This window comes from Triturus cristatus, chromosome 3_2 (genome assembly GCF_964204655.1).
Source record: "Triturus cristatus chromosome 3_2, aTriCri1.1, whole genome shotgun sequence".
Classification (NCBI taxonomy): Eukaryota; Metazoa; Chordata; class Amphibia; order Caudata; family Salamandridae; genus Triturus; species Triturus cristatus.
In genome coordinates, this window is record NC_140584.1 from 763,863,099 (window position 1) to 763,882,074 (window position 18,976).

Below are 18,976 nucleotides of genomic sequence, written 5' to 3' on the forward strand. Positions count from 1 at the left end.
GAGAAGAGTAGAAAGAGTAAGTTTATCATTTAAATTCTTAGTGGAAATTCTATCCTCACACTTAGGCACTGAGAATCCAATTGTGCGCTTGAATACTCAAATTCATCAAGCAACTACTTAAGACGATTAAACTCACTTATAATGTAGCAAAACCTACTACAAAGTGTTTTAAAATTAACTATGGTTTAACGGAGAAATTGTAGATTCAGAACAACAAATTCTTTAAAGAACATATTCAAGTCAACTATTCATTCTATTCATCTGCGAATGCTAGTTTGATGTCAAAATACAAATTCACCCAAAACTGACTCCTTCCTGATGGCGTTGTATCTAAGACTGATCACACCCTTTCCAGAGCAGGTGGGTGCTCTAATAATTTGCATGCAAAGCAACTCTGTCAAGTCTTGGCATAAACTTCACTCTGAATACAAAATGAAGGATGCAAAAATAAAATAAAATACTTTTTCTTCTGTCCCTATGTTTCATAAAACACATCTCATGTGTGGGGATCTTAGATTTTAATTGGAAGATAGCATGTCCAACTTGATCGATTATTTGGCTTAATGTTAAAGTGAGAAAATCAATATGAGCTCTGCACTAGAAACATCCTAAAGTTCAAACAAGTTCTGTGTCAGTGCGTGGAAGGAACTATTGACTTTATTTAGTAAATTTGTCTCAACAATCCAATGCATATAGAGAACAAATGTTTGAGGTATGCATGCTATAAACCATATTCAAGATGTATGGAGCATCATAGCTGACAACTGGGGCTAATTTTCAATTCAACAAACCAGTATTTTGCAATTGAATTATATAGTAAAATAAAAATAAGTGGAGGTGATTTAAATATTTTCCTATAGTTTAATTAGTGATCTGCAGTTATTAAACATAACTTTTGAAATGGTAAATGTCTAAAATTGCCATCAAAAAGGTTTGTAATGGTTAATTTATTCTCAATTATAAACGAAGCAAAACAAAACGAATGTGCCTATGTACACATATTGTTTGGTAAATGCAGTATTAGGTATGTCAATGGCAAATTGAGTGCTCTACAAGTGCTAATTAACAATATTAATTTATTAATTTGAGTTGCTCATCTTCACCACACTTTTAGCCTCTTAGCATTTGTGAGATGTCTGTGCTTTGCATTGCAGTATTGTACTGAGCTCAATGCAAAGTTCAAGACAGAACAATCTGAAGAGGAAGACAGTACATATCAGCACTGGTGAAGTAGTTTAAGCGGGCAAGGGTTGAATGCCTTGACGGATGTTATGTATGCTGAATAGCATGAAAAATCATAAAGCCACAATGGTGTGTGATGGTGGGAAAATAATATATTGGCATTGATAGGGAACGGCATAGTATGAAAACATGACATAGCTTGTAAGATGAAGGGTGCAAATATTTAGTAGTTGGAAAGTGAATGCTGCACACATGATGGTGTATGATAAAGAGTGCAACTATTTGACATCACCTGCCAAAATGCACACTGGATGAGTGGGGTACTCTCAAAAGCAAATTGGCATGCACTTCATTGCCTAGCTAGTTTCTCTGATAAACATGATTACCAGTGACTCAGATTGACATCCTTTTACCCTGAATGTTATGCTTGTTGTTTGTTTGTGGTGCTGGCGCCTTGGTAATTGTCTGTGCATTGCATTAGCTTTATGTTTAATGAAGGGGGTCGAGCGATAGATGTTTCTATCTTTATGGCCTTCGATGCTGTATTGAGATTGTGTCTTTGGTGTTGGTGTATTTTGTGTAGTTCAATGTGACATCTGTGTACAGAGAGCTGTGTTTATATTGCTGGTCGTTGAACTCTTCAAAATGGGGTACTGCTTTTCAGTCCCCAGTGTATGCGCTCTGAATCCTAAAGCATGGTGAAAATGGCTAATCTCCAATTAGCATATTTAGCTTTCCAGTAAGGAAATAGCACGAGGTGCAGGAAAATACACACATGACAAGAAAAGCATATGTCACCAGTAGACTGCAGCATATTCTGTGCTATTCACCAGAGTGACAAAAAAACATGGCATCAACCCCGCCTGTAGTCTTGGTATGCCTTGTAGCCCACAAGGGGTGCTTTCCATTACTTAAACTTGGTACATGCAACAATTTTGTGTTAGCATTTCTCTACAGTGACTAATCCTGAAATGAGATGTTCACTGTTGAGTATTGTAGCTGTAGTTGTTGACTGTAACACACAACATCATTCACTGAAGAGTCTTGTAGATGTTCTATGAGAACAGCCTGAATAGAATACTATTTTTCCTAACTCGGGTATAGGATAAGCAATTAGAATGATTCCAACAATATTATAATATTCATTAAAAATCTTATTCTCTGATGAATTCGGATATTGGATAAACATTTAGAAAAAAGTAACTTTTATAAAGTTAGGCTTTGTCTACTTGAACCTCCAGTAGGCTAATTAGCATTATCCTGCAAGCAGCTGGCCCCTGTCAGTGCTTCCCTTTTTTGGGTACGAAAACTTATCCTAGAGAAGAAACTGTAGTGAGGATGGGGTTTTATGTACACACATTGCTATGTTAGCATAGGGGCTTTAGATGTAAAACGCCATCTTGCCACTTTGCTGCTTTTGCACACGACACTGCAGGTAGCTGTTATTACAAGTAAAACTGCTTGCTTGCATATTCTTCACATGAGAACGGCCTTGTGTTCACATTCCTAGACGTGCACCGCGACCTTAGTCTGAACACTGTGTGCAGAAGCCATCAAGGTCAAATAACAATGTATGCTTTTGAATTCAGGTTGATCGGCCCATGCTCTAGCTATAACACACACACAGCTGCAAATATCTGAAACTCAGGTGCCTTTAATTTTGCATTTTCATGCATGATTCAGACACTTGGAGAAAACCTTTCCAGACACAGAGAGCAGAGCTGATCCTGTCATGTGATTCACCTAAGCTGATATTTACGGTATGGGGTTCCCCATTCAAGCCTAGAGACTTTCTATTAGTTTAATAAAAACTAGTTTACTAGCGAAGGGAGGGTGGTTGTTTTCCACTATCATTTGTAATATGATTTCTCCCTTCATTTTCTATGGTATTGTAACAATCCTGATGGGTTTGGTTTTAATCATTTGTCTGCTTATATTAACCAAAGTACTGCACCTTAGAGCACTTAGTTAAAAATAAACATTTTAAACTTTACAGTGTCTCTGATTACTCTTGTTGTTAATGAAAAGGTGTTTCTGATTCCCACCATTCCTGAGAGTACTCTAAGTCGCCTGTTCTGGGTTGTCTAATCATTGGTAGCTTCGAGTTGATACGGAGAACGAATGAGACACTGATGCTAGTCGGATAGGGGTTCTGGGTACTGAGGTGAGTTTTTTGGTACACCACTATTCACTGAGGTCCTGGTTTCTTGCGCATAGTTCTGTGCATGAGCAGAATTCCTGCAACATGGCGCACCTAACGTTTTGGTCTTATGATTGAGACGCCTTAGTAGTGCTTATATTAGTCCACAATATCATCATTCTTGTTTCCGGTTCACGGGAGTGACGGTTTAAACCTACCTAAATAGTTAATGTATAGGTTCTCTCAAGCTTGACAATTAAAAATGTTTCATTTTATCTTATACCATTTTTGTGCTACTGTTTATATAGATTATTTTTCTTCTCTGTGTCCTTATGGCTGAAATAACTATTGCAGCGCATAGTCGCGCACCTCTCCGGCGTCATTTGACGCATTTCGGGGTGCCTGACGATGGGATGTCTATTATCTTTGTAGTGAGTGCCGATGCATCGCATCCCTATGAGCTATTTTACTCTTGGGTTACTTTGCCGGAGGTGAATGCGGATGATAATACATTTCACACATACACTCCTACAGCAGTCCTGGCTAATTACACGCCGTATAGGACGCAGGAAATTCCCATTTCTGCTTGGCAGCATCATATTTGGTTCAATGGCGCCCTCCCCCACACGGTTACACCGGTTCGTTTGGGTCCCTTGTCCATTCCAGGGGCCACTTGGCCAGTCTTGGCTGGGTTTACACCAAATCCACGTTATTTGCAAGCCCCAGTGGATGACTTACGTCAACTCCATACCGCCTTGATTACGGTACATAGGGCTTTAGTGCAATACATCTAATGCAATGTCTAGGGGGGGCACCTGGGGTTGCGGCACAACCAGCCGGCCCGGCCGGGATTACTATTAGTCCCGTCATGGTTAATTCAGCAATGGGCAAGCACCCCCAGAATAAGGACGATATGCCTTAATGGCTTGCTGAGAAATTTGACCGTCTGGAAGCAGTTTTTCCAAATTCTACTCCCGTGGAAAAACACAGGATACTCACCATTAGTTTGCAGAAACACTTAGTAGCTGATTGTGATAACTGGGGTAAAGTGTTTGCGGCAGTCATCTCGAAGTGCTTCTTTAGCTGTACTGTCCTCCGTGATCAAGCGTGTTCAGGATCAACACGGTCCGGAGGCGGCGGTTGAGTTAGGTATGAGGCTTGTCGGCGTGTTCGACATAGTGGCCACGCTCATCCTTGCTAATGTCAAGGGAGATGCGGTTAACCTTCAAGTGTCGAATGCGCTGCGTCTCGTCGACGACGTCGATAAACCCCGGCAGTTACTAAAGATTATTGCGGAGGCTTATAAGACCATTGGGCGCAATAGTTTGGGGGTTAAGCCTTTTGTTCAAACAAAAACTGTAGAACTGCAACCTAAGACAGGGGTGTCTTCTAAAGACGACCGTCCAGCTTTTCCTAAACAAAATTGGAAAGCTAAAAAACAGGGGAAGCAGCAACAGAAACAGGGGTCTCGTCCAGCGTCGCCGGTTCAAGCTACAACTGAACGCACATATGATTTGTGCGATCGCACTAGGATTAGGTCTCCTGATAGATTTCAGGTTCCTGAACAATGTTCTCCTCATTCTTGACAGGAAGCATCAGTCTCACAGTCCGGTGGAGGAGAACGTGGCAAAGGTCAGTTTGCCCAACAAGTACGTGAGCAGCCCCTCCAAGCTGACGGTAAAGGCAAGCAGGACGAATTTGCACAACAACGACCCCCGTTTCAAAAGAAGGATGTTGCTGTACTAACAGCGAGGAATGCCAGAGATAGTGAGAATGCAGCTTCGGAACCTGACATGGGCACTAACGCTGCCAGAAAGCGCAGCGGAGGTTACAGTAGTGCGGCAAGCACTGCGTCCATATCTGAAGGCGACAGCAACTGACAAATTCATTACTGTAGAAACTGCTGACACTAAAGTGGCTCCCCCTGACAGACTATATGACATAGTCCTTTTAATAGAAGGTGACATACAACGTACCATAAAAGGGATTTTTGAGGAAAATCTGACCTCTACATGTGACATTTTGTTAGCAGAGGCAGACTGTCCCCCAGCTTTTGTTTTGGCCGCTCCTAGAGGGGAGGAAGTAATCCTCCCATCTTTCGCGCACACTGTGCCGAAGGATCAGGCTCAGAACTTTGCAGAAGAGTGGGCTCAGGTACTTGCTCCGGCGTTGTACCGTACTCAGGTTGGGTGGGATAAGTTGTCGCTAAGCCATGAGATTCCATTACGGTCTATACCCCAGCCACAACCCCAATATCCCATGCGCTGTGAAGCTAGATCTCACGTCGAAGAAATCCTTGAACAATTGGAATATCAAGGTGTTATTGAAACATGTGTGTCACCCATGAATAATCCTCTATTCACTGTGACCAAACCGGATGGATCATACCGCCTAGTTTTGGATTACCGGCATTTGAATTCTCATTGTCAGACCTGTGGGGTACAAAATACCCACAGTTATGCCCTCGTTTATAGTCTGGTGGGAAAAAGGTTTAAAACCACACTTGACATCTCCAATGGCTTTTATAGCCATAACCTGTCCTCTGTAAGTAGTCAATGGACAGCCTTTACTTCTGGCGGCAAACAAAAACAGTTTAAAAGATTAGCCATGAGCTATAAAAACAGTCCAGGTGTCTTTGCCGCTCGTGTAGTCTCTCTGTTAGAGAGCACTGACCCTGATGCGTACTCGTATGTTGATGATATCTATCTCACAGATGTCGAATTATGGCCGCATCTGTGTCACGTTGACAGCATCATTGTTATGTTTGCGGACTTCGGTTACAAATTCAACTTTGCAAAGTCACACATTGCAGAGTATACAGTGTTGTTTTTGGGCTATGAACTCAACAACGAAGGACGTGGTTAAGCACCTCACTTCCTGGAGAAGTGTGCATGTTTGCGTGCTCCTACTACACTGAAAAAACTACAATCTTTGTTCGGTTTTTTAATTTCGGGCATTCTTACATTCCCGATTATGCCAAGCGTATCAAGCCGCTATATGTCTTGGTACAACCTACTTTTTCAAAATCGAGCTGGCTGCCAGAACATTCACCTATCCTGCAATCTTTGCAGGCTGAGCTTCGAAATACTTACTGATGCGTGATAACCACACTAACCTGGTAATAAGAATTGTGCCTGGCGCAGTGGGTTTCACGTAGTTAACGTTCAATGAGGGCGACACAGTCCCCATTGTTTATAAATCACACTTGTACACATCGGCTGAAATGCGCTTTTCCACTGTCGAAAAAGTTTTGACTGTGGTCTATATGGCGATTCTGAAAGAGAGCGCGCTGTCGCAGGGGAAACGCGGCGTGTTTATCTCAAAAGAACGATGTCACATGACCGGAAAGCCATAAACATTTTTTTCCCGTTTTAAAGAAAACAAGGAACTAATACCTCTCATTTTGGGGTTTTCTGACATTATTGGAATACTAACTTTAACCCTCTTATATATGGCGCCTGTTGTGGGAACCCCGTATATATGTACGTATGACTGATTTCCGGTCATGTGACATCGTTCTTTTGAGATAAACACGCCGCGTCCCGTCTACCGGCAACTCGAATTCGGAGCCAGACGCGAGGAGGTAGCGTCACATCTCAGATACGTTCTCTTCGACCCAGAGGTAAGAAAGAACTTTTAGCACATTGGACACATTCATATATGTGGCTGACCTTCTCTTGATTTAGGGACTATATCTTTCACAGTTAGAATAGACAAACTCGTATTTAAACGGAGACAATTGTATCTCTTTCTTACTAGATGGGGTTCAAACTAAAATGTACCGAATACCGCCTGTAATTGGAAGTCCATACCTTACAAGGGCCTGCCCCCCACGTCGTATGAATGTATGACTTGGAATTATCGTCATACTTGATGTACGTATTAATCATCTTGACTTACAATATTTTTCAGCATTGTTATTATTTTAACTCGTGTCCTGAGACATAGATATTGACAGCCTTGTATCCTTTTTTCTCTTCTGTTCTTGTACATTTACAGATATTCTTTACAAGACAGTATTCAGGTCAGTTACTTATACATTTCCAATTATCCAGTATAGCGAATTATCGATTTATACCCCTAGCGAGCCCATATTTTACGAGCCCATTTCTGTCTGCACTCTTGGCCCGGCCTTTATAGACTACACATACTGCATGAAACATTTGGAAAATATCACATGGAACGTACTCTCATCACATCTATAACCATTTTCACATACACCACCCACACGCTATATCTATACACGTTCGGATAGTCACCATCTTATATGATAAGGATATTACTCACCTGATTTCACGGTGCAAGTCTGTACACGATAGCCTTTGGATACTGCCACCTACTTAAAAAGCCCCATAACTCTGTCACCTACCCTGGGAGCACATTTGTTTGCATTTGTTAACAAATGTCTGCAACATCTATAATAACATCTGACTAATGTGGAATATCATATTAATTTGTACCTAGCCGTGAACAAGTCGCATGTACAATATTACTAGAGGCGACGAAACACGTGTTGGCTTGGGAACCACTGTAAAGACTGTGAAACCACTATGAAAACGAGAATATTAAATTGAAGGAATATACAAGAAAGAAACGAAGACTTGTTTATTGTGTTACATGCCTAAATTACATAACAATTTTTGTAACCATATTTCTGCGTGTGCTTGGGTACTCTTAATTCCTCTTATGATAGTTGATGCAAATATGCTCCAGCAAGAAAACTAAAGTTAATTTGAAGGCATTACATGGCCAATATGAATTGGGAGGGGAGATGCTTTGCTTCACTTAAGAACAAATCCATGACTCCACTCATCTCCAAACTCCTACAGCTACCTGTGTTCATTCCGTTTTTGAGAATCACCATTTCAGGACCGCCCTATCCTATGAATCCACTTGTCCTCAAACTCTGACTGTGACTTGTGCTCAATCTTTTTTCCAAGAGTCTTCAGTCCAAGATCATTCACCACTTTCCCAAGACTAAGCGAGTTTAACAATTCCATTCTACGTTTGTCTTTGAGTTGTGTCAGTTATGAGACATTCTTGTGCTGTCCTTTTCTAAATGAGAGCAAAACATTGCTGATGCAATGACCTTTGCTACTGCGTTGGATGAATGAAACTAGATCCTGGTGCATCCATTGTCTTCTATAGTAATTATTGGTGGCTGTTGAGATGTCAGTATTGAGCATTTTATTGTGTTTAAGCATTAAATTCTACCCAATTATGTGTCCATGTAAATTGAATTTGGTCGCACACATTGGTTTGTAAATTATAATCGGCACATGTGCTCAGTTGCTGACTGTAAGAAGCAACATCATCCACAGCTTTCACAAATGCATGAGCAAGCTGGGAATATTGTGTTCATCATTGTACGGCATAACTGTGTCCCAAAGCATACATTATCTTACTAGTGTCACCGTGTTTCGCTTCATGAGATGTTCAGGGAGGAAATTCAGACTATCTTAAAAATCCTAAAGAAAATGGCTGTCTCTTAGTTGAAGACTTTGCTTAACCTCTGGCAATCATGCATTTTTGTAGCAAATGTGAAACATCTGCTCACAAATAATTGATATTTTGCAAAAACCAAGAACAAATAACAGCAAATTCACCACTGACCGCTACCATGATGCTATAGTCTTTTCTTTTCCTATTGTTAATGGGCACTGCTTAGTACTCTTGAGCTCATGAGTGAGAGGACTAAGCCCCCTCCATCATGTACGTGATGGATTGAAACCCCCACCATTAGGTTCATAGATGGCCTATGGCATTGTATAAACACGGTGGACCTATAATAAATGGCCCTGTTTTTGATATTTGATGTAAAGTCTGTAGTGTTTATCACAAGAGACTTCAAACACACAGACAACTGAGATCTGCTAAATTACCATAATTCATAATGAGTTGGAACTGCCTGTAGAGGCTCCCTAGTTATTAAATGATGTTTCATTCATTGATCACACTCATTAAGAGAGCTAATGCTTACTCCTACACATTCATCAGGCACCAATCTTGCAGTCACACGTGCATGAGCTGAATATAATGTTCTAATGAATATGCAGTTTTGGACTGCATAAAACATAGTACGAATTTGCAGAGTGCATTGTGATTCAGAACTATTACATCCGCACACAATGAGTTCTCTCTTATGACAAGAATCCGATCCACCTCTTGGTCTAGGTCTTGTGTGCTTCTTTAGAAATGACACAATAGCATGGTCGCTACAAAACATGTCTACGAATGGTAGAAAAAGCACTTTCATTGAAAGAATAGCCAGATCTGTGGGCTTTTCCTTTGCTCGTTTAATTTGCTTGTCACTCTTCCACCTCATCTTGAAGAAACAAAAAAATGAATAACACAAGCCTGAACTTGTGAAAAAACATTTTTGCGAATTTCCAAAATGAGGAAACTCATTTTCCTAAAAAGATTTGAGGAATCCCAACACAAACAATAGAAAAATACTAGAAAAATGACACATGGGTCAATAAAGTGACACAAGAAAGTAAGTGAGTAGAAAGAGGGCAGGAGTCATTAAGAGGAGCAAGGAATGAGGTAACCTAGTTTAAAGGTACTCATACTAGTCTGTAGGTAGCGTTGGTGGAACTGGAATATAGATAAGAGCAGAGGTAGCGCAGTAGGAGTAGGTGTACAAGGGTATATATGAAGGGTAAGCAGTATTACAATATTGATGGGATAAAGGCAGGGATAAAGAGAATGTGTGCAGTGGAATAGGCAATAGGGTATAAGTAGGCATAGGAATGATACAGTATGGAAAGAGAAAACTACTCAAGTTTAGGCAGAGTTAGAGGTCTTAACTAGAGATGCTAGGTTTTAGTTACTAAGGTTTAGGGTATATATAGCAGTATCAGGGTGCAGTTAGGTGTAGCGATACAAAGCTATTGACCAGCAAATAGCACAGGTGTAAAATATAGGGAAAGGAATGATGAAAGGTTAGAGAGAAAAGAGGGAATGGTTAGTAAAGTGTTAGGAAGAGGTTGAAATTAATGATTCCTCTTGTGTCCAGCCTGACTAATAAATCAGAGAGAGTGTAGAAATTAAAGCTGAAAAAGGCATGTTTTGGGGGTCCTAGAAAAACGTTCTCTTGAACAGGCATCCATTATTATGCTCCTCTCCTGTATCAAATACAGATGTACAAACTGTGATGAAAGTTTACTATTAAAAAGGGCTAATATAAATTGCATCTATTTATGTATATTTTTGGATTTGGCCCTCTCTGCAGGGGCACTCTCAAACATTTTGCCTTCACCCTTCCTGTTTTCTGAGCTTTTTTCGTTTGCTTTTAGGACTCTGTGCTCTTTACCACTGCTACTCAGTGATAACATGCTAGTGCTTTCTCCTTTAAAAATTGTAAAAATGGCTTACACCCAATTTGCACATTTAATTTACTTGTAAGTTTCCAGTAGACGGGCACTACATGTACTAAGGACCTATAAATTAAATGTTACTAGTGAGTCTACAGAACTCATTGTGCCAGCCACTAATGTAGCCTTTTATAACATTTCTCAGGCCTGCTACTTTAGCCTGCAGTGCAGTTTTAACCACCATTTCAAAATGATCCTTTTTCTTAGGGTGTGGTATATTTAAAAAGTTGGACATGTACTTTTAAGTTTTACATGTCCTGGCAGTGAAATGCATTTTCAATTCTGTAAGGCCTACCTCTCCCATTGGATAAGATTGTGTAATCTTATTACATTTAATTTGTGCTAACTTGTGATTGGGAACAGGTACAAAAGTCTGTACTGTGTCCTGAGTCACATGATTAGGTGTAGTTGGCCTTGGCGCATTTCTCCAAGACAGAGATACCAAAGTGGACTATGTGTTGGCAGGGTGGGCCACCCTGCCAGGATTGGGGGGGCAGAGCTGTGACCTGCTTATCTTAAACTTCAAATAACTATTTCCAGCACACTCATAAAGAACTTGACACCAGTCGTTTGTCACCCTAGACCTCCTGGAGCCTGGGCTGGGGAAGGGAGGAAAGAAGTGAAAGGAAGTCTAGAAATTTCTCCTGATTCAAAGGCTTACACCAGGTATAAATATTGGACTCTGAGGCAAACTCTACAGTACACTCCAGGACCTGCAGAATACTACAGAAGGACTGCCTTGTACTCACCAGACTGTCCTGCTGCTTGAGGCCTGCCTTATTCTCAGAGGACTACCCTGCTGTTGTCAGAACACTAACTTGCTACTTGAGGCCTGCTTTGTTCTTAAGAGGACTGCCCTGCTGCTTGAGGTCTGCCTTGAAGGAGAGAGGACCATCTTCTCGAACCGAGGACTGCCAGAGTGACTCCAAGGGTCAGTTGGCTGACTATCTGTTCTGAGATTGACTGACACAACAAGCTCTATAGGCCTTCCTGCCTAACTGCCCAACTGATATGCTGCAAATGGACCTGCAACTAGACCTGCATGAGTACTGCTGCCCTCTCTTAGATTGAGTACATGATCCCCAAGAGGTGCCTCCCCAGGTCCTGATTCCTTTGCTGGCATCAGAGGGCTCTCCTCTTAAAGAAAGGGAGATATACTAACGTTTTGGACTTTTCGTGACCGCGAATATGCCTGTTTGTGCTTACAGTCTGCTGTCTGTGACAACCAAGAATGCAAAACTCCAGGGAATCAGTCTCTTTTCGCTACAGCAATCGCCAGCAATGACCAGCAATATGAGATCTGCAATTTTCACAATAGCAATGACTGGCTACATGAGACCTACAATATTTACAATAGCAACGACAGCCCATGGTGACTTCCAAAGTGAAGCTCCAGCAATGTCCACCTGCGACACTTATCCGGAACTTTGCACTAAAGCCACAACCATGCACAATGCCCTCCCTGCTTCTTGTGACCTTCTCCACCATGAAATGAACTCTTCAAGCCAGACTTTGAGAATGTAACTTGTTTAGTGGAACTAACAGGATCTTTGTATCTAGCCTGTGATTCATCACAGTCAGCCTGAACTTGTGACTTTCCCCCTGTCTAACAGGACCAGATGACCGCGAGTGGTGCTTTATTTTTCTTTTAGAGCCACATTCACCTAAAGCTTTGAAAATGCATATCTATGGTTCTACTGATTGGATGTTTTGCCATTTCATCTCATTTTATTTATTAAACAGTTCTCTATTTACAAAACTTGGATTTTAATTGTATTGTCTTTTGACTTTTTTACTGTTTGAGTTCTGCATATATACGTGACACAATGCCTCTTAGTTAAGTCTGACTACTGTTATGGCAAGCTATAAGAGAGTTAAGCACAGATTAATTTAGTCATTTTTATGGTTCATCCTGACAAGGATTGTTGTTGTTTCACTAGTGGGGCTTCTTCCCCCCCCCCTAAAACCCAATGTATTACATATATGATATATGTGTGACCATGGTTTTCACAGTCCTGCACTAAATGCAAGTGCTGCTGTAGGAAGCCTATAGCTAGTTGAATTGGATTCTTGAATGCAGCAAGAATAAGTATAATAAGGAGCAGAGATGTACCCGACTGTGTTGGTAAAATCTACATTTTTAAAATGGTATGCCAATTAATACAAATGCATATGATTCACAATGCATTTTGAAAGTACATTTTTTTATGTTCATATGTGAAATGTTTATTATATTTTCTGTTTTGTTGTAGGAAACTGGCCAAATCAACATTGGTTCTGATTCTGGTGTTTGGTGTACATTATATTGTGTTTGTGTGCCTGCCACACACACTTACTGGTTTAGGATGGCAGATAAGAATGCACTTTGAGCTCTTCTTCAATTCCTTTCAGGTACATCTGTTTATTACTTTGGTTTCCTTTCTGGACTCTGATCGTATCAAAATTCAACTTTAAAGTACTATTACAAGAAGATATGTATTTACTTTTAAAACAATTTGCCTATTGTTCACAAACTATAGACACCTAACCAAGCTGTATTTTTTAATAAACATTTTATTTTAAAAGGAATAATGCGTAATGTATAGAAACACATCCTGGGAGAAAAACGGATGATTTGCAAATAAACATGTTTTTTTTATACCTCACGCATTCCTCCCATCACCCTTTGTGTGTTTGATGTACCACCCTGAGTGGCAAGGGTATGCCCAGACGTGAATCCTGTGCCCATTGCAACACTGTAACCAAGCTTCACCCTATTGACGAGCCCTAATTTAGGTGGAACTGATGTTGGGTTGTTGGGTTCCAGTTCAGGGAGGACATGGTCTTGCAGTTCGGGCTGAACTGTTTCTATTGGAGCAGTGTCAAGACTGATTATGAAACGGCTGAGTCCAAACTAAATTGGCAGGGTGGGCAAAAGAACAATGGTCTAGAATAATACTGCAAACAATCTTCCATCGGATTTTGTGTGATATATATGGATGTAGAGCGAGAGAGAGAGAGATAGAGAGAGATAATATTTTTTATAGGACAATGTGTTTGTGCTTAACATTCTAACATACAACCATTATCATAAAAGGGAACTTTTCATGTTTGTTAACCATTGCAATACTAATAGATCTCTGAACCAGCAGGATGTTCAATATTTTAAAGACAATGGGGAGAGGATGTGGTCTAAAGGCTAGGGTGGTCGACCTCAAATCTGGGGAAGTGGGTTAGAGTCTCAGCAATGACGCTCAACATCCTGTGATTCTGGGCAAATCACTTCATCTCGCCATGCTTAACAAAAATTCATGTGTCCTTGTGTAACACAACTGGTGCTCATGTAAAGCGCTCTGATACCCAAGAACTTTGGGTCAAGTTTGCGCTATATAAAACTATGGGAAAAAAATGGCCCTCATCTAAGCTTTGCCAGGAGGACCCTGGTGGTGGGGGGACTTACATAAGACCAGAAAGCCAATTTTTTGCAGAACTCATGTTAGCATGATGCATTCTACATTTTGGTTGATGAATTATTTTTATATCAGCCACCTCAAATGAAAATATCTTCAGAAGTACAAATTGGAACATTTTAGCATCCTATACATCATTCAATTGTATGTTTGGTTTATTACAATAATGTGTAAAAACTCCCCTAATACCCGCACATTAATCCATTTTCCAGCCGGACCCATGAGCACATGGGGTCGACGGGCGTCTGGAGATACCGTTGATTAGTGTTCCAGTCTAATCTGAAGCCGGTATATATGCCAACTGAAGAGAGGCCTGTGAAGTGTGGCAGAGTTCCGGCCTCTGAAGCGAAGGTGACAATGCGAGATCTGATCCCAGGAGTTGAGCACCTGACCTGAGAGACTTTTTATTGCACCCTCTCATTCGGGAAAGGATAAAGAAGTGCCTTCCCTTCTCTCTGCCTTACCGGGCACGAACAAGGAAAAGCACACGGCACCTCAGGGCGGCGTCCATGTGTATTGACTGGATTAATGTCCTCGTTCCCGGAAATTTCCCCTATCTTTTTCGATAATGGCGTCCATTCTTCAAATCCAGCGTCCCGGGCCCAGTCTCTCCCTCGCTCTACTTCCTCCCCATTATCTGTGATGTATCTTAACACCCGGTCCCTGGTCTGTCATCAATCAGAAATATTTTACCTCCTGGACTCGGAACAGCCTGATGTCCTGTTCTTGACCGAGACCTGGCTCACTGACGATTCATCTCCTGACGTTCTGGCGGCCATTCCCCCAGGCTACTACATCCTGCAGACCAACCGCCCTGCTGGTAAAGCGGGCGGCGGCGTTGCAGCCATCATCAGACACCCCATTAGGTTCTCCCCAGTGTTCTTTCCTAGTATCGCCTCGACAGACTGTCTCGTATTAAGACTGGAGCAGCCTGGGTCTTCACTCATCTGTGTGTTGACCTATCGCCCCCCTCAATCTATGCCTGACTTTTCTATCCTGTTCGGTAACATGATCACCCAGCTTACCATCAGCAATTCCAACGTGTTGATCATGGGCGATTTTAATTACTGGCCATCAGACACTCATGAAACTGCTGATTCGCGTGCTTTTTCTGACCTAATGTTGAGCCTTAACTGCACTCAACATATACATGCACCCACACATGTTAAAGGCCACATTTTAGACCAAGTCTGGACCACCTCTCTTGCCATCTCTGCTCCCCTCATCGCCCCTTGTCTCTGGTCTGACCATCACCTCATCACTTTCTCCGTATTCCTGTCTTCCCCTATCACCGCTGCCCACCAATCCAATTTCCTGGCGCGCAATTGGAATAAAGCCGACCTTAACAAACTTACGGCTCTCCTGAGTTCTTCACCCCCACTCATGACTGGACCCAACATCTCTATCGACCTTCAGTCCAAAACCCTCACACACTGGCTTACCGCCGCGGCCGACTCTGTGGCACCACTAAAACCGGTTAAGACAAGGCGCAGGCACGATGCTCAAAAGTGGTTTACCGCTGAGCTCCGCGCACACAAACTTACTCTCCGCCAGGCAGAGAGACGCTGGCGCCGGGATTACTCCCCCGAATCGAAAATTATCTTCTCGTCTCGGCTGAAGGAGTACAAGAACGCTATTACTGTGGCTAAATCATGCTACTTCTCAGGCAAAATTTTAAACTCATCCAATAAATCTAAAGATATTTTTTCTATAGTGGATGAATTATCCAACCCGGAAAGAGTCATCTTAGCCCCTCTCCCTTCTCAATCCTTGTGCGACTCTCTTAATCAATTCTTTGTGGAGAAAATCACCAAAATTAAAACTAGCATTTCCACCTCCCCACCTGCCCCTACATCCTTTTGTGTCCCCAGTTATTCTCCCACACACACCTTTACTCACTTCCCTCCTATTTCCAAGGATAACTTTCTCTCACTCCTACACAACGTCTCTTCTGGCTCTCCCAGCGATTGTTGCCTCCCCTCGGTCCTTCGAGAAGTTTTTACCGCCTGTCCTGACCCCCCCCTTGCCCTCTTGAACAACTCTCTAGCCATAGGGGAGGTTCCGGGACCCTTCAAACAGGCCGAGGTGGTTGCCATCCTCAAAAAACCTTCGGCAGACCCTTCCATCATGAGCAACTTTCGCCCTATCTCTCTTCTTCCCTATCTTAGCAAAGTTCTAGAGTCGCACGCCACTCACGCTCTCAGCTCCTTTGTGGAAGAATCTGGTGTACTGGACCCCCAGCAGGCTGGATTCAGACCTGCGCACTCAACAGAAGCCGTCATCCTTTCTGTTATGGAGGAACTGCGCAGGGGCGCGGACGTGAACATCTGCCAGGCCTTGGTCCTCCTGGACTTGTCGGCCGCCTTTGACACGGTCGACCATCAAATTTTGGTCGATCGTGTCAGGGAGGCAGGCATCCAGGGCACCGCTCTGGCCTGGGTCCGATCCTTTCTGACCCAACGCCATCAAGCTGTCAGACTATCCCAGTTTACTGCCTCCCAGGTCAAACTGTCCTGTGGTGTCCCACAAGGCTCTTCCCTCTCCCCCCTCCTTTTTAATTTGTATCTTTCCCCACTTATCCGCGCCCTCCGTCAGTTCAATGTCACAGCATTCAATTATGCTGATGACATACAACTAATTTTTAACATCAACTCCTCTGCTGACTCTATTGCCACCTTTCAAAATACCCTGTGCTTTATCAGCAACTGGATGAGCTCAAACCATCTGAAGCTCAACCCCGACAAGACCGAACTCGTTCTTGTCGGGGGTCCCCTCAACCCTTGGGATTCTTCTTTTTGGCCTCTCAGCCTTGGCAGTCCACCTAGCCCCGCCAACTGTGTTAAAAGTCTGGGAGTCGTCATCAGTAGTAATCTCTCCATGACGCCCCAGATTAGCGCGGTAGTCTCCTCCAGCCATTTCCAATTAAGGAAAATTAAGAAAATCTCCCGGCTACTTACTTCCGAGGCTCTTACCTTGGCCCTGATGGCGCTTGTAATATCGAGGTTAGACTACGCCAACGCGCTCTATGTAGGCATCCCAGCCTACCAACTCAGGCGGCTTCAGCTGATCCAGAATCAGGCTGCCCGCCTGATCCACTGCCTCCCTAGAGATCATCATGTCCGTCCCCTCCTAAAGAGCCTTCATTGGCTCCCTGTAGCCGCCCGCTGTAAGTTCAAGCTGGGTTGTATCATTTACAAATCTCTAGCCGGCCAGGGCCCCCTCTTTATTTCTTCCCTTCTTCAATCCTACGTCCCTTCCCGCACTCTCCGGTCTTCCCAAATGGTCTTGCTTTCCATCCCTAGATATAAGAGGAAGAAACACGGCGGGCTCAAGTTCTCCTTCCTGGCTCCCACTTTTTGGAACTCCCTCCCCTTGTCCCTGAGATTGACCACTTCGTACCCCAGCTTCAGATCTGCCCTTAAAACTTTTCTTTTCACAGAATCTTATCAATAAACGGCCTTTGCGCTATCTTCTGCTCTCTTTACTTTGGCGCCAAGAAACCTAATGGTGTTAGTTGCGCCCCTATAAATTTATTTAACATAACATAACATAACATTAGAGGCTGCACGGGAGCCATGCCGGAATGGTGGGAGAAACACAGAGAGGTGAGGTGTGTGAGTGTCTTCCCCTACCTCCCTGCACTGAGGAGTTGCCAGACCCGGTGGTGGCATTGAACCGAAAGGAAAGAATCTGCTGCCCAGTGGAAAACAGCATAGGTGGAATCATGAACGAAGAATACTGCCGCATGGCAACAGCTTCAACAGCACCCTTCCAGGCTGCCGGTTGCTATACCTGCAGTGGGGCACCGATCAGGAACTGTCAGTGAGTGACTGGGATCCACACCATCACTGGATTAATGGAGGTATGTGGGAGAGTTAGTATAAACCTCCCAAATTGTGTACATAGTACCTGGTGCTGTAGCCACACTCTGCAGCCTACGGAGATACCAGGCGGCAAGGCCCATTTTGAGATGCTGGCTCCTTGTGCACCTCTCATGGACTGGATTTGACAGGCCCTGGTCTTTGGAGGGCCAGACTGCCATCTGTTGGCTGAGACACTGCATGTTTGGGTAGTGTCGGACAGGCAGTAAGAAACCTGACAGGCCACAGGGGGTTGCACAGGTACCCACTGGCAAGCGGCAGGGAGTTTTCCTGTGTCCCACTAGCCGTACACCAGGCCCATTCCAGTTGCCCCAACACAATGACGGGTGTAAAGAATGAAGGGAACCCACCAGACCAAACAGGATAATTTGCACTGCCTAAAGGATCGGAGGATCAGGAAGGCCCCCCGGATCACTTGTCCAAAATGATCCCTCAGACATCCGGAGGAGACACTCCATGATATACAAGGGGTTCACACTGCACTAGAGGTGCGCATAGAAACTGTCACGACAGAGGTCTCACTGATGCGAATGGACCTTCATAATATCGGGGCAAGAGTAAATGAAGTGGAAAACTCCACTCTACCTCGAGACACCAAGACTCTTAAGGTTCATATCGACAGGCTTCAGGCAGCTAATACAAACTTAGAATCTAGACTTGAGGACTATGAGGGGAGGTCAAGGTGCAAAAATGTTTGCATTCTAGGAATCCCGGAGCAGGCGGAATGGGCCACCTACAGATTTATTCATAGAAGACTTTATCCTCAAGCACCTCCAGCTCCGGTGTCTATCGAAGTTCTTCTCGGTGGACAGGTCTCACTGGGTGCCGGGCATGCAACCCTGTCTAGTCGCCTGCCAAGGCCCATCCTTGCTTCCGAGACTGAGATGTGGTGTTACAAACAGCCCATACTGCTCCACAAGTACTCTGTGATAATGCACACATTGTCTT

The 18,976-nt window shown here is 43.2% G+C and overlaps 1 protein-coding gene across 1 annotated transcript in view; it reads left to right on the forward strand.

The window, feature by feature from the left end:
- Positions 1-18,976, forward strand: part of PTH2R (parathyroid hormone 2 receptor) — a 1,278,649-nt gene that overhangs the window by 1,075,861 nt on the left and 183,812 nt on the right. The window contains exon 11 of the mRNA XM_085646864.1: positions 12,951-13,089. Coding sequence (XP_085502990.1) covers positions 12,951-13,089 — 139 coding nt within the window. The remainder of the gene's footprint in view (positions 1-12,950; positions 13,090-18,976) is intronic.